Genomic DNA, 15262 nt, shown 5'->3' on the forward strand with positions numbered 1-15262 from the left:
AGAGAAATTTGCACAACAACATTTACAAGTCAATGCCCCAATTCCTTTACCCAAAGTACCCATTCATGTACATGTACGCCTATGTATTTTACAGGAAGTGAGCTATAATCATCAATTTCATGACACAAGTATAATGAAAGTGCCATAAACTATAATATATGAGAATCGTGTTAAGATACCATAATCCAAATTGGAAGCATTTTACATGGAAAGGTCATGCTTAGTGGATCATTTAGAATCTTATAATGCGTGTTACTGGTGTTTTCTATCCTTTAGTGGGCACATTTCACAATTTAATTTACTCAACACATTCACAAATGGTGGCTTTGATCACAGTTTCAAGGTTTAAGAGCACACGTTCATTGTTGTGTAAATCTCTCTTCACCCTCCATGAATAACATCAACAATCTCTGCAATCCTCCTCCATGCCATTTACCTTATGATTTTGTCTCTGTATTCTAGCATAGCAAAATCATTAATATAATTGGAAAACCAGACGCAGCGAGGATTGGCTTCACTACAACTTTTTTGGTTGCGCTTGCTCGGAACTAATGACAGGCGGAACTACGTTTCATGAATGAAAGATTATCAAGCAAATATCTGCTCCTCGCTTAATTGGTCAGTGGCAGCGTGCAATTTGCATAAAGTAGAGAAGAGCTGAACTTTTTATATCGCTCCGCTAGCAGGGTTCGCGCCGCTCACCTTTTCACAATCCCCTGCGCATTTCTCTGTGTGTTCCAGTTGAAAATGAATGGGGGCGTAACTTTTGGAAGTGGTGAAAACCCTACGATAGAAGTACCTGGCCTGCTTCTCGCTAATGTCAAACGTAGGAAAGTATTTTCTTCACCTCACACAGTAAGTCAACAAAGACCTTTATTTATTTTATTTATCCATTCAAATTATGGTGACGGTATGCGAATACTTCGTTTGAATGGTTTTGTGCGTCGAAATAGGAACTGTATTAAAAAAAATGTAGCTATATGCAAAAAAGCCAACAGACAAGGACCAGGTAGGCATATCAGTGGAGGCTGGTGGGAGGAGGTATAGGAGGACGAGCTCATTGTAATGTCCGGAATGGTATGACTGGAACAGTATCAGACATATGAAACCTTATGTTTGACTCTGTTCCAAAAATTCCATTCCAGCTATTACAATGAGCCCGTCCTCCTATAGGCCAGAGGAGGATGGTGGGAGGAGCTATAACAGGAAACACAAAAACCTCAGATGTAAAGTAGGGTCTAAGCTACAACATATGTGAATATGAGGGAAAAAAATGAGTTTAAGCATTTAGATAATTGATGTTAAAGGTTCAAATCAGTTTTCATATCTAGAAATTATGAAATAATTTGACAACCCCGTTTGTAAGCTTTTAAATTTGATCAAACTCAACAGTTTATATTTCCCAGTGATGAAGACATGGCTGTCTCATGGTATGGTGGGGTATGACAAATGGGTCAACTTTGAGCAGTTTTATCTTCTGAATGTTTTGGCATTTCTGACCACTTCTTTCATGGACAAACATGTATGGAAAGTGTTTTGTTTAAACCAAAAGGTGATTGAACTTAAATGGATTTACCCTACAATGGTTTCTATTTGCATTGATGTCAAAGGTGACCAACGCCATGATACACACAGTACTGTAGGTAACTATTTTTGTTAAGAAATACATGTTTAATAATCAATGATGTGTAGTTTTGGAAAGATGTCTTAGTTGATTCATTTTTTGATTTTGTCAGACGGATTATTGTACAGTTATTCAAATCTGGTAAGTGGTGGACAAAATTTGAATAGTATTGACATGACTACATGACCAAATGTATGTGGAAACCTGCTCGTCGAACATCTAATTTCAAAATCAAGGGCATTAATATGGAGTTGGTCCCCCCTTTGTTGCTATAACATCTTCCACATATGGGAAGGCTTTCCACTAGATGTTGTAACATTGCTGCGGGGACTTGCTTACATTCAGCCACAAGAGCATTCGTGTGCTGACGTTGCTTACAGAGGCAGTTTCGAACTCGGTAGTGAGTGATGCAACCGAGGACAGACGATTTTTACACGCTTCAGCACTCGGCGGTCCCATTCTGTGAGCTTGTGTGGCCTACCACTTCGCGGCTGAGCCATTGTTGCTCCTAGACATTTTCCCTTCATAACAGCAATTACAGTTGACCAGGGCAGCTCTAGCAGGGCAGACATTTGATGAAATTACTTGTTGGAAAGGTGGCATCCTATGACGTTGAAAGTCACTGAGCTCTTCAGTAAGGCCATTCTATTGCCAATGTTAGGCTATGGAGATTGCATGGCTGTGTGCTTGATTTTATACACCTGTCAGCAACAGGTGTGGCTGAAATAGTCAAATCCATTCATTAATTCTGAATGCACACACACACACACACACACGTGTGTGTGCGCGTGCATTCGGAACGTATTCAAACCCCTTAACTTTTTCCACATTTTGTTACATTACAACCTTATTCTAAAATTGATCAAATAAAACACTTTTTCAATCGACACACAATACCCCATAATGACAAAGCAAAAACAGGTTTAGAATTTTTTGCTAATTTATCCAAATAAAAACAAACACTTTATTTACATAAGTATTCAAACTCTTTGCTATGAGACTTGAAATTGAGCTCAGGTGCATCCTGTTTCCATTGATCATCCTTGAGATGTTTCTACAACTTGATTGGAATCCCCCTGTGTTAATTTCAAGTGATTGGACATGATTTGGAAAGTCACACATCTGTCTATATAAAGGTGCCAAAGTTGACAGTGCATGTTAGAGCAAAAACCAAGCAATGAGGTCAAAGGAATTGTCCGTAGAGCCCGGAGACAAGATTGTGTCGAGTCGGAGATCTGGGGAAGGGTACCAAAACATTTCTGCAGCATTGAAGGTCCCCCAAGAACACAGTTGTTTCCTTAATTCTTAAATGGAAGAAGTTTGGAACCACCAAGACTCTTCCTAAAGCTGTCCACCTAGCCAAACTGAGCAATCGGGGGAGAAGGACCTTGGTCAGGGAGGTAACCAAGAACCCGGTGGTTACTCTAACAGAGCTCCAGAGTTCCTCTGTGTAGATGGGAGAACCTTCCAGAGGACAACCATCTCTGCAGCCAGACGGAAGCCACTCCTCAGTAAGAGGCACATGACAGCCCGCTTGAAGTTTGCCAAAAGCCACCTAAAGGACTCTCCGACCATGAGAAACAAGATTCTCTGGTCTGATGAAACCAAGCATGAACACTGGCCTGATTGCCAAGAGTCATGTCTGGAGGAATCCTGGCACCATCCCTACAGTGAAGCATGGTGGTGGCAGCATCATGCTTTGGGGATGTTTTTCAGCGGCAGGGACAGGGAAACTAGCCAGGATCGAGGGAAAGATGAACGGAGCAAAGTACACAGATCCTTGATGAAAACCTGCTCCAGAGCGCTCAGGATCTCAGACTGGGGGCAAAGGTTCACCTTCCAACAGAACAACGACCCTAAGCACACAGCCAAGACAACACAGGAGTGGCTGTGCAATTTCCTTGACTGGCCCAGCCAGAGCCTGGACTTGAACACGATCGAAGATCTCTGGAGAGACCTGAATCTGCAGAGAAGAATAAGGGAAACTCCCCAAATACAGGTGTGCCAAGCTTGTAGCATCATACCTAAGAAAACCCGAGGCTGTAATCACTGCCAAAGGTGCTTCAACAAAGTAGTGAGTGAAGGGTCTGAATACTTATGGAAATGTGATATTTAAGGGTTTTCATACATTTGCAAAAATATCTAAACCTGTTTTTGCTTTGTAATTTTGGGGTATTGTGTGTCAAATGAGTGACAAAACTATCATCCATTTTAGAATAAGGCTGTAACTTAACAAAACGTGGAAAAAGTCAAGGGGTCTGAAAACTTTCCGAATGCAATGTACATGCATCACATGTAATCTGCTAAATTTTAACCTGGATGACAAATACATGGTCAATCTGTTTTAACATTGAACCGAATCTTATCAACATTCCCTTGTCACGGTTGTCTATGACCCTGTTGGCTGGACTGGGAGGAGTTGGCCTCCAAATGGCTCTGGAGCAATCCCATCATGCCCTGCTGTGGTAAGTATTCTCCAGTCAGTGATGAGCCTCTCTAATAAGGAGCTACTTATAGTCAGACTCACTGGAGCCACAGTCTGGAGGTAAACAAGACCATTATTTGTCCTTATTACAAGCCACGCACACAAATGCCTCCAACATAATATCCGTCTTCAACAAAATATATTTGTCAGCCGTAGCCAAATAAATCACACATGGTTGTCTATATGTATTGTACTCGAGCTGCACTGCTAGTGTAACAGTATAGCTCCCGTCCCTCTCCTCGCCCCTACCTGGGCTTGTGCCAGGGACCCTCTGCACACATCAACAACTTCCTCCCACGAAGCATCATTACCCATCGCTCCACAAAATCGAATTGAAACACTATTAGCGCACACCCCGCTAACTAGCTAGCCATTTCACATCTGTTACACTAGCCTAAACAATGGAACTCTTATTCTCTCTCCATTATTCTCTGGGCTGTCTTTCTCCTTCTTTCCATTACTTTTCCATAGACTGGTATGCTTAATTTAATTTCCAGATAAAATCTGTCGCTGCTATAATAAAAATCGTAACCGTCATTGAATGTCATTGACAAACGTTGCTAGAAAATGTATATGGTACAAAGGCATCAAAAAAACAAGGACCAAAGAGGGCAAAAGTCCTCTGGCGCACGAGGCAGAGATGGAAGAAAGGAGACTGGATAGTAAGGCATAAAACGTAATTGTGGTGGGTGTGTTACTTTGCAATATTTCTCAATACATATTGTGAGGGAGAATTTCCTCAGACATATGTTATGATGACTAGGGCAGTTTTCCCTGGCTCTACTATGACCCTTCACCTAACGTTACTCTGCTGTTCTCTAATTTGAACTCATTCCAGCACTAATTTCTGAATGTCTTGGCTATTTTTCACCCCCTCCCCTTAATGACAACTGACAGGGGTGTGAACATACAGGATTCCAACCTGCCAGACTTGTCTCTATATCAAAGCAAACTGGTTCAGGGTGCATGTGACAATGACATCATTATTTTAAAGACTATTTATTTGTTGTGACTGGGGTATCTGCACATAAACTACATGTTGACATAAATAGCTAACTAATTATCAACTTAGCTAGCTAACTGTAAACAAAGGCGATTGTCATGGCTGACACAGCTAACCCGATACTATAGCTAGCTAACTACCTTTACTTGATGCGTCAGGCTAATAACAGTCTAGATGTGCTCGATACGTATGATTATCTTAATCCTCGCCTGCTTGACTTCCGATCTCAACCACCCGACAGTGCCCGGTTATCCCACTCCCTCACCCATCTCACCTGCCTCACGGACGGGCTGAACTCAAACTCCCCTGCCTCTTTCAGATCCAGCCAGATCATTGGCATACGGGGGACCGCCTCCATCGCTGCCAGCGACTGCACCGAGCCTGAGTTCAAGTGACTATTTAAATATCACTTCAGCAGTTTTGAATTCAGTGGATTTGTACTATATTGTTTCTTATAATTCCCAAACAACTGTGTCATGTCTCCATTTACACTTCAACAGGAAACGATGGATGCTAAGGGACGTGACGCCAGAAGGAATGTTCCAGTGCGCAAATGTTTATGGGAAATGTAGTTCACTATATTAGATCAGACTGGTTGTTTCACCAGAGGTTTGAATTTGAAACATCTAGCTATATATAGTGTCTTTGGTTGGGCAATAACTACATTACATATTAGTATCACTTGACATAAGATATACTCGTGTCTCTTATCATGTTTGAGCGTGGGAACATTTGTGGAACATTTTTTGCTGCACACTACATACTATTACCACGTCCGGTGTGCCTGGCCGCCATATTTGATTCTGCAAAAAATATAAATATTATGTTTGTTTAGCTGTGTAGAAGTTACGAAAGTGTAATAAACACACATTCGGCGGCAGAAATTAGAAGAGTTGCACTTTTAGCGAACGACTAGCTAAGGTAAGCAACACTTGAAAACCTAATCCATTGTTAGCTGTAGCTAAATATCAACAAACCGTGTAAAAAAAAAAAAATTTAACTCTGCAAACATAGCTTAACGTTAGATAGCTAGCTAACGAGCTAGCTACTTTTAAAACTAAGCCATTAACATTATTAGCTATCTTACACTGTAGCTAAATACCCAAAACGCCAACGCGAAATACTATTAAGATGTTATTGATTATGTGTCGGGGATATGCTCTTTGAAGTTTTGTGAAAATCAAAGCCATCTTCAGTTCTGAATGCTAGTAACTAGCTAGCAATAATAGTGCGGATGTGGAAGTAGACAGATTTAGTGCCCACTTTGCCATCCGTAGTTTCATATTCGACTTCCACCGGAACATACCACCAACCAAGTATCAAAGCTTATATTGTTGATTGTTACATTATTATACGTATTACTAGCTAACGAGAAAAGTTCAAGCCCAGCTAATTGAACTGTGCGATAATTCAGTCAGTGTTTCTTCAGCTAGCCTGTGATTTGACACTGTATTTTAGCTAAATAAATCATTTCACATGGGTTCTGACTACGATTGCTTCAAATTTACACAAACGGAATATTTCCTAGTACTGCAATTTTTCCTTCAATACAACCATCAACATTACACCAATAACACACATTGATGCGACATGTTTCGCAGAGCATAAACAATTCTATTTTGGCAGCAAAAACCTTTCTCTAGCGACTTTCTTTTAGCAGTGCCTGGCTTCTATTCACTCAAGGGGTTTGTCTTATTGTTTTGACATTCTTATGCAAAAGCACTCTTTCTCTCTCCCAGTAGATGTCACTGGTGGACCTGGGAAAGCGGCTGCTGGAGGCTGCACGGGCAGGGCTGGATGATGATGTCAGGACCCTCATGGTCAATGGAGCTCCCTTCACCACTGATTGGGTAAGGGTCTCACTGTAGGGATACTCCCATCTACACAATTTATGATTTCACACTGCATGTAGCCTAACACAGAGATATTGTTCCTCAGATCTCTTGCGGTACATCACAAATCTACCTATGTTGCAGTGCTGGCTTCTTTCACACAATCCAGACACAGTGTTGTAGGGACTGCGTCCTCATAAACCAAACCGTGTGTTCTAGCTGGGGACTTCCCCGCTCCATCTAGCTGCTCAGTATGGACACCACTCCACGGCTGAGGTGCTTCTCCGAGCAGGCGTTAGCAGGGATGCCCGGACCAAAGTGGACAGGACCCCCCTCCACATGGCGGCCACAGAGGGCCACTCTAATATAGTGGAGCTGCTAGTCAGTGTAAGGGCAACCAAATGTAAAGCTGACAGTATTCAGCTGTTTATATGAAAAACATAGTCGTTATATTTTTATTAAAGTGACTGACAAACAAATGTTATTTTTTTCATGTTGACTGTTCACCACCCACATTTTGGAATCTAGGCTACCCGTCTCACCTTCCTATCTCTTTCCCACCACTGGGGGGGGCGTGCTGTGCTCCCTAGCAGAGCGGAGCGGACATCAACGCTAAGGACATGCTGAAGATGACAGCCCTGCATTGGGCGGCCCAGCACGGTCACAGAGAGGTGGCAGAGCTGCTGCTCAAATATGGAGCAGACGTCCACTCCCTCAGCAAGTTTGACAAGACGCCCTTTGACATCGCCATGGATACCAGCAACACTGAGCTCATGATACTGTTACAGGTGAAGGGACTGTGTGTGGTGTTTTTATATGGCTCTGATCATTTGTTTTCACAAAAATGCCCTTATGTCTGTATAAGAAGGGAAGTGAACACAGATTATTATTATTTTTTTATCTAAACACGTGCAAGTATGTGTTCTTATCACTGGTTTATGTAACACGTGTTGAGGCCCTGAAGGTTAAACTGTTGCCCAGTATGTGGGAGGAACTGTATCTGTGTTTTTGTGTTAGATAACACCTTCAAGGTGTGTTTTGTGTATGTACACAGGATGGTATGCAGAACCAAGTGAACATGAACCCCGAGCCCCAGTTCATCATCTCCTCTGCTGGGGTTGTGAACCTCTCTGACCTCGTCAACACCACCGCCAAGTCAGGTATGGGCAACTGGAGCACAGGTTACAGTAAGTTGGGTACAAATTAACTAGAGGTATATCAAATATAACACGCTGACATTTATCATTTATATAAATGGGGAACCTTAGTTACCACCTGACGTCACCCAAGACACTTTTAAATGGGATGACTTGATTGAGGTTTTTCATTGTCTTATTATTCCAGGAGAATCTGTCTCTACCACCTCAGTCCTGGCAACACTGGCAGCCCTGGCAGAAGCCTCAGGTCCCATGGGTAAAAATGCAGGTAAGTGATGTCTATGCATAACCATGAGGATAACATTACAAATTATTCTGAGCTACTCATGTTACAATTAATAGTACTTTGATCTATATCATATTCTATAAAATGATAACTCTGTGCGTTAGGGTTAACTCAGATCTGTATTATAGTTCTTAGACTGCAATGGTAAGTAACTCTATCTTTCCCACAGGCAAATCTGAGGATGCAATCGCTGCAGATTCTGTGGATTCGGCCATTCAGCATGTAGTGGGTGATGGAGGTCAGAGGGTCATCACCATAGTGACGGACCAACACGGCAACTTGCAGCCAGCGGGACTTGGGCAGCAGTTTTTTGTCACTATGCAGGGGCAGCAAAGTAAGTAGGAAACCACATCTATATATACACTCAGTGGCCAGTTTATTAGGCATATCACCCGTTCACGAAAATGGTTCGCTCCTACAAACAGTAAGTCAGGTCGCTGTAACTTGCTATGAAAAGCAGGTCGACAGGCATCGGGGCATTCAGTTACTGTTTGACTGTTAGAATGGGTAAAATGAGTGACCTATGCTACTTTGAGCATGGTATGATTGTCGGTGCCAGGCTCACCAGTTCCAGTATTTCAGAAATGGCTTTTCCTGGGCTTTTCACGCATGACAGTATCTAGGGTTTACAGAGAATAAGTGCAACAAACAAAACATCCAGTTAGCTGCAGTCCTGTGGAAAAAAACTTGTTGATGAGAGAGGTTGAAGGAGAATGGCAAGAATCGTGCAAGCTAACAGGCAGGCCTCAAACAGGCAAATAACAGTGCAGAACAGCTTCTCGGAATGCCCAACTTGTCGATCCTTGTCACGGATGGACTATTGCAGAAGACGACCACACCGGGTTCCACTCCTATCAGCTTAAAAACAAGAAAAAGCTTATTGATAGGTCCCTTGATACCAATTGAGCAACATTTGAACGCCACAACTTAGTAGAATCCATGCCCTGAAGAATTCAGACTGTTCTGGAGGCAGAGGGGTGTCAACCCGGTACTAGATATGTGTACCTAATAAACTGCCAATGAGTGTATGTTTATATAGATTTTACTTGTGCTCATGTCAGCCTTTTTCAAGACATTAAAATGAATGCATTCATGAGTTTGTGTTTTGTTTCTGTAGTGGTGGCAGTCCCGGCTGGTCAGATCACAGAGGAGGTGGTGGAACAGGAGCCTTATCCCTCTCCTGCACGCAAGAGGAGAATAGAGCCTGCAGCCATCCTAACCAGACCCAAAGACAAGGTCAGCAAAGGTCCCCATTTTTGTGGCTTTGCATAATATTCTGAAATAGTTTCTCTCCTCTTACTGTGTGTGTCCATTGTTCTCAGAAAGCGAAGTCGGGGGACAGCAGTCGGGAGCAGCTCCAGAAGCAGTTGCAGGAGGCCAACCGGAAGGCCCAGGAGTACCGCACACAGCTCCTACAGAAGGAGCAGGAGGCTGAGCAGTACCGCCTCCGACTAGAGGAGGCCATAGAGCAACAACAGAACAACAATACCAGCAATGCTACTGGTTCTACCTGCACAGTTGTCCAGGAGGCAGAAGAGGAGGTGGTCCAAATGGAAAAACAACACGAGACCGAGGAGAGAGTTGTGGAGGAGGACAAAGTGGAAGGGGAGGAGGACGTCCCATTTCCGGAAGACACCATTCTGGTTAAAGTGGAGGAGGAGCTGGATTCAGGGGAGGGAGAACAGATAACAGTGGATGATACAGAGGAAACGGAGAAGGCTTCAACTAAGGTCACAACGACCCCCAAACGGGGGAGAGGGAGGGGACGAGGACGTGGAAGGAGGCGGTAGTCAAGCATCCCTCTGTTCTCTTGGTGTTCTCTCATGATATGTCTTGTTTTATGATTTTATATTAATATTAACGGTTATTACTTGTTTATTTTAGAACGATAACATTGTATTTAACTAGGTTTTGAGATTATTTTATTTACTTGCAATACTTTTGATGAAGAAGCCATTGGCGAGCACTTGTAAGCTAACGCTGAGCCCTGTAGGAGGAGTTAAGGATGCAGATGGCTCCACAGTGTACAAACATTTCTGTGAATTTAGAGAAAGTAAGAGAAAGTAAGAAAAGCTATGTTTGCATAGGAGTGTAAATACTGCAATGTGGGTTTGATTGCACTGTGCATTCATTCTCCTAAGAATAAGGTTTGCAACACATTCTAATATAGGATATTCAATCCCCAGCATTTCTGGTTCATGTCTTCAGCGTCATGTTTAAAATAGAATCAAGTTAGCTCAAGTGTATAGTGCTAACTGAGAATGCATCTGATTCTTCAGAAAATGTTCTCTAAGGCTGGTTAAGTTCTAGTTATTTGCGTACCTGTATGTGTGAGTGTTTGGGCATCTGTGGGTGAGGTCGAGGTGTGGGATATCGGTTTTTCTTTGCTAGATGGCCAGCTTTCTTAAATCTGTCTTGAATATCCTATTCTAGTGCTATTTTAGCTGCAGACCACTCAGACACTAAGATACTGTAGGTTTTCCTTTTTTGTTCCAAGTAGTGTTAGATTTTAGAGTTAATGTGTAAGTCACTGTTATTCTTATTCTCTTATTTTTTTCCTTTTGTCATTTTAAAGCATTACACTCTGTATAGACCAGCATCTGTCAATAGACATTGATCTGTCATCGCAACTCAGTTTAAACTAATACTCTCAGAAAAATATTGTTTACATATGCTCTCTTTATATGGCTGGTTAATTTGACACTAAGTGTTTCTTTATGAACATTCTAAAAGCACAATCGGGGTTTATCTTCCAGTTGGTTAGTAGAAAAAAAATAAACATTTTGCTACAAAATAATGTTAGTGAGAAAATATGGGAAATTGTTTTCTATGTTGAATACCCCTTTCTTAAATGTATTTTTAGAATTCAATAAATAAGTATTTATTGTTATTCTATCCATGCATGCTACTTGATTTATTTATTATATGACTATTGCTCATCGACAAACTGCATCTACATACAGTGTACCTAACATTAGGAACACTTGCTCTTTCCATGACAGACTGACCAGGTGAACCCAGGTGAAAGATTTGATGCCACTTGTTAAATCCACTTCAATCAGTGTAGGTGAAGGGGAGGAAACAGGTTAAATAATGATTTTTTTTAATGCCTTGAGACATGGATTGTGTATGTGTCCAATTCAGAGGGTGACTGGGCAAGATAAAATATTTAAGTGCCTTTGAACCGGGTATGGTAATAGGTTTCCTGTGTGTATCAAGAATAGTCCACCACCCAAAGAACATCCAGCCAACTTGACACAACTGTAGGAAACATTGGGGTCAACATGGGCCAGCATCCCTGTGGAATGCTTTTGACAGCTTGTGGAGTCCATTCCCCGATGGGGGGGTGCAACTCAATATTAGGAAGGTGTTCCTAATGTTTTGTACACTGTGTATACCTGCAGGCATATACAATCTTGTGTTTTGAATTAGTCCTGGCTGACTAGTTTAAATTATTTTTTTTTGGTTGCATAATGTTCATCATACAGCTTCTGTAAGTAATTGGCACAATGGGGCATTTATTTTTTGTCTCGTTGAGCCTGAGAGGTTTTTTTTATCTCATATTTTCTCTGGAGGACTGCTTAATAAGCTCGTCCAACCTCACCTCTATTTATAGCATTCATTTCACAATGTCCCTGGTGACCAATCAGGAAAATTACAAGCAATTTTTTCAAGTGCTTAGCTGTACATGTACGTTGTCTATTCTGTTCTTTTATACAGCTGTGATGGTTTCAGCAATGTACCATAGTACATCAGTCTCTCTATGTGGTCATGGTATGAGCTGTGCGCCATGTTTCAACCCAAGAAGCTTAGAAGAAAGAAGTAGTATAAAGTGCATGTACCTTAAAGGCCCAGGAGCCCTTTCAAATGATATTGATTAGATTCATTTTCCCTTTTTACCTACTGGACATGTATCCTGTAGCTAGTTTTCTCTACGCCCATTTCTTCCTCTTGTCAGTAAATGGAGGTAAGATAAATGTTGTACCCCAATGGAGGAATCATTCCCCTGCACTGCAAAATTGATTGTGCAATTCCAATATCCTCTTTAAGTCCTACTCATGGCCATTCCCACTCACAGGGGAACATTCCCAAGAAAACTGTTTACGGACCATTAAATAAACTTGCATAGATTACAGCATAAAAACTAAAACAGCCCCTTTGGGAATGAAATATAGTCAGTACATACAGTATATGTAAGGTGGCTGAGTGTGTGTAGTAGACCTTAAAGAGCCACTAAACACACAGATTGGTATGTGTCGGGAGGGGGAAGCTGAAAATGTAACAATTTTCACAATTTCATAATATTATTCCAATCTTATAGTGTGGAAATATACAGTGGGGTCTGAAATTATTGACACCCTTGATAAAGATGAGCAAAAATGAATGTATAAAATAAATAATTCAAATACTGAGGTATTGAATGCCAAAAAAAGGGAGGGGAATTATATTATTTTATACTAATACAATTGCTCAAAGAAAGAGATTGTGTTGAACAAGTAATCTTTTTTTTTCTCAAAAAGGTAGGGGTCAAAATTATTGACACCCGTTTTCAATACCTCACCTTGCAAGGATAACGGCACTGAGCCTTTAAAAAAAAATTTGAGAACACATTGGGAGGGATCTTAGACCATTCCTCCATACAGAATCCTTCCAGATCATTGATATCCTTTGTGGACTTATGGACTGCCCTCTTCAATTCGATTCACAGGTTATCATTGGGTTTCAAGTCCGGAGACAGATGGCCATTGCGAAATTTGGTCACGCACACCAGTGGTGGGTTTGGCGTCAAAATGAGAATGCATGAGCAGAAAACAATTCCATACTACTGTAAAATATGGTGGTGGATCTTTGATGTTATGAGGCTATTATGCTTCCACTGGTTCTGGGGTCCTTGTTAAGGCCAATGTCATCATGAACTTTACCCAGTACCAGGATATTTTAGCCAAAAACCTGGTTGCCTCAGCCTGGAGGCTGAAACCTTGCAGCAAGCGGATCTTCCAGCAAGACAATAACCCCAAGCACACATCAAAATCCACAAAGAAATTGATAATTGGCCCCAAAATCAACAATTTGCAATGGTCATTTCAGTCTCCGGACTTGTGGTTTGAAATGTAGACGGCAGTCCATAAGTGCAGACTAAGGATATCAAGGATCTGGAAGTTTCAACTCTAAACCCAACAATGCAATAATCAATAACAATGTAATACCAGGAGGGGGAAAAAACACATGAGAAATAAGAAGAATTATGAAGAACACAATAAGTAAGTAATTAAGCATACTTGCTTTCAGAAAATATTCAGACCCCTTGACTTTTTCCACATTTTGTTACGTTATGTGTGTAGATTGATGAGGGGGGGGAACGATTTAATAAATTTTTGAATAAGGCTGTAACGTAACAAAATATGGAAAAAGTCAAGGGGTCTGAATACTTTCCAAATTCACTGTACACAGTCAGTTCCAATACCATATTTACAATGTGAAGGGATACAGGAGTGATGGAGGTAGATATGTACAGGGGTAAGGTGACTAGGCAACAGGATATAAGATAAACAGAGTAGCATCAGCTTGTATGTGAGTGGGTGTGTAAGTGTGTGTAGGACCTGTGAGTGTACAAAGAAACAATGCAAAAATAAAAATACAATTAACATACAAGGTTAACACAGATACTCAGTGTTGCTATTTTGTTAGCTATTTATCAGTCTTATTGCTTGGGGATAGAAGCTTTTCAAGAGCCTGTTGGTGCCAAACTTGATGCACCGGTACTGCTTGCTATGCGGAAGTAGAGAGAATAGTCTATGGCTTGGAGTCTTTAACAATTTTGTAGATGTCCTGGATGGCAGGGAGCTCGGCCCCAGTGATGTACTGGGCTGTCCGCACCACCCTCTGTAGCGCCATGAGATCGAGGGCGGTGCTATTGCTATATACCAGGCTGTGAAGCAGCCAGTCAAAATGCTCTCAATGGTACAGCTGTAGAACTTTTTGGAGGATTTGAGGGCCCATGCCAAACTTTTTCAACCTCTTGAGGAGGTAAGAGGCGGTGTCACACCTTCTCCACGACTGTGTTTGGACCATTTTAAGTCTTTACTGATTTGGACACTGAGGAACTTGAAGCTCTCGACCTGATCCACTGCAGCACCGTCAAAGGATTCTGTATGGAGGAATGGTCTAAGATCCCTCCCAATGTGTTCTCTAACTCATAAAACATTTTAGAAAAAGGCTCAGTCTCGTTATCCTCGCAAGGTGAGGTATCGAAAGGTATTGAAAATAGGGGTGTGAATAATTTTGACCCCTACCCTTTTGAGAAGAAAATATATGACTTCTTAACAGTGCTTGACTTGGATTGAAATTGGTTCCGGTAGTCATTTTGGGTGACGGTACAGTTTGTATTTAGGTGCAGGAGCGCCACAATACTTTTGAGCTAATATTCTATAAGAGGAACAGGAACATTTGAGGTGCAGGTACTAAGCTCCAGTGAGCTCCTACCCAAGTTAAGCACTACTTGTTAAACAAAATCTTTTCTCTGAGCAATTGTATTAGTATACAATAAAATCCTTCCCCCCAAAAATGTAGCATACAATATAACTATAACTATTTGAATGGTTTATTTTATACATTCATTTTTGCTAATCTTTATCAAGTGTGTCAATAATTTCAGATCCCCCTCTATATAAAACACAGGAAAGTGAAGTTTTTGACTGCACTGTGCCTTTAAAATACTCATGTAATTAATGGGTGCATTTCATTTACAAGAGTCATTATCAGTTATTGATAATTGATAGTTATTGATCCCGCAGGTTTATGGCCTTACCATTAGCAGAGAACTCCAAATTACTGTAGTAGAGTGTGTGGATATGGAAATGGAATTCCTGCTTCTA

The 15262-nt window shown here is 41.3% G+C and overlaps 2 protein-coding genes across 6 annotated transcripts in view; one reads left to right on the plus strand and one right to left on the minus strand.

Moving 5' to 3' along the window:
• The window catches only part of LOC112244711 (tyrosine-protein phosphatase non-receptor type 23-like), a 28145-nt gene extending 22540 nt beyond the window's left edge, over positions 1-5605 (minus strand). Inside the window, 1 exon segment of the mRNA XM_042311362.1 lies at positions 5387-5605. Coding sequence (XP_042167296.1) covers positions 5387-5470 — 84 coding nt within the window. The 5' untranslated portion in view covers positions 5471-5605.
• Positions 838-11282, plus strand: LOC112229098 (GA-binding protein subunit beta-1). 5 transcript variants are annotated; one of them, XM_024395004.2, is made up of 9 exons: positions 838-855; positions 6852-6962; positions 7164-7331; positions 7538-7732; positions 7999-8131; positions 8289-8369; positions 8557-8721; positions 9505-9623; positions 9710-11282. In XM_024395004.2, exons 2-9 carry the CDS (start codon positions 6855-6857, stop codon positions 10175-10177), a joined length of 1437 nt encoding a protein of 478 aa, XP_024250772.2. In that variant the 5' UTR covers positions 838-855; positions 6852-6854; the 3' UTR covers positions 10178-11282. The 5 variants fall into 5 exon arrangements, with proteins under 5 accessions (XP_024250772.2, XP_024250757.2, XP_024250777.2 ...); XM_024394989.2 differs by lacking the exon at positions 838-855 and adding an exon at positions 5894-6033 and having other exon boundaries at positions 6855-6962; XM_024395009.2 differs by lacking the exon at positions 838-855 and adding an exon at positions 5895-6033 and having other exon boundaries at positions 6855-6962; positions 7999-8104.
• The last annotated feature ends 3980 nt before the right edge of the window (positions 11283-15262 follow it).

Source organism: Oncorhynchus tshawytscha, linkage group LG03, assembly GCF_018296145.1.
Source record: "Oncorhynchus tshawytscha isolate Ot180627B linkage group LG03, Otsh_v2.0, whole genome shotgun sequence".
Taxonomy (NCBI): Eukaryota; Metazoa; Chordata; class Actinopteri; order Salmoniformes; family Salmonidae; genus Oncorhynchus; species Oncorhynchus tshawytscha.

Excerpts from the sequence above, each read along its gene's own strand:
- LOC112229098 (XM_024395004.2), top strand. The coding sequence starts at position 6,855 with ATGTCACTGGTGGACCTGGGAAAGCGGCTGCTGGAGGCTGCACGGGCA. Across the intron at positions 6,963-7,163 it reads CTCCCTTCACCACTGATTGG|CTGGGGACTTCCCCGCTCCA; the intron begins GTAAGGGTCTCA and ends CGTGTGTTCTAG. Across the intron at positions 8,132-8,288 it reads CAACTGGAGCACAGGTTACA|GAGAATCTGTCTCTACCACC; the intron begins GTAAGTTGGGTA and ends TTATTATTCCAG.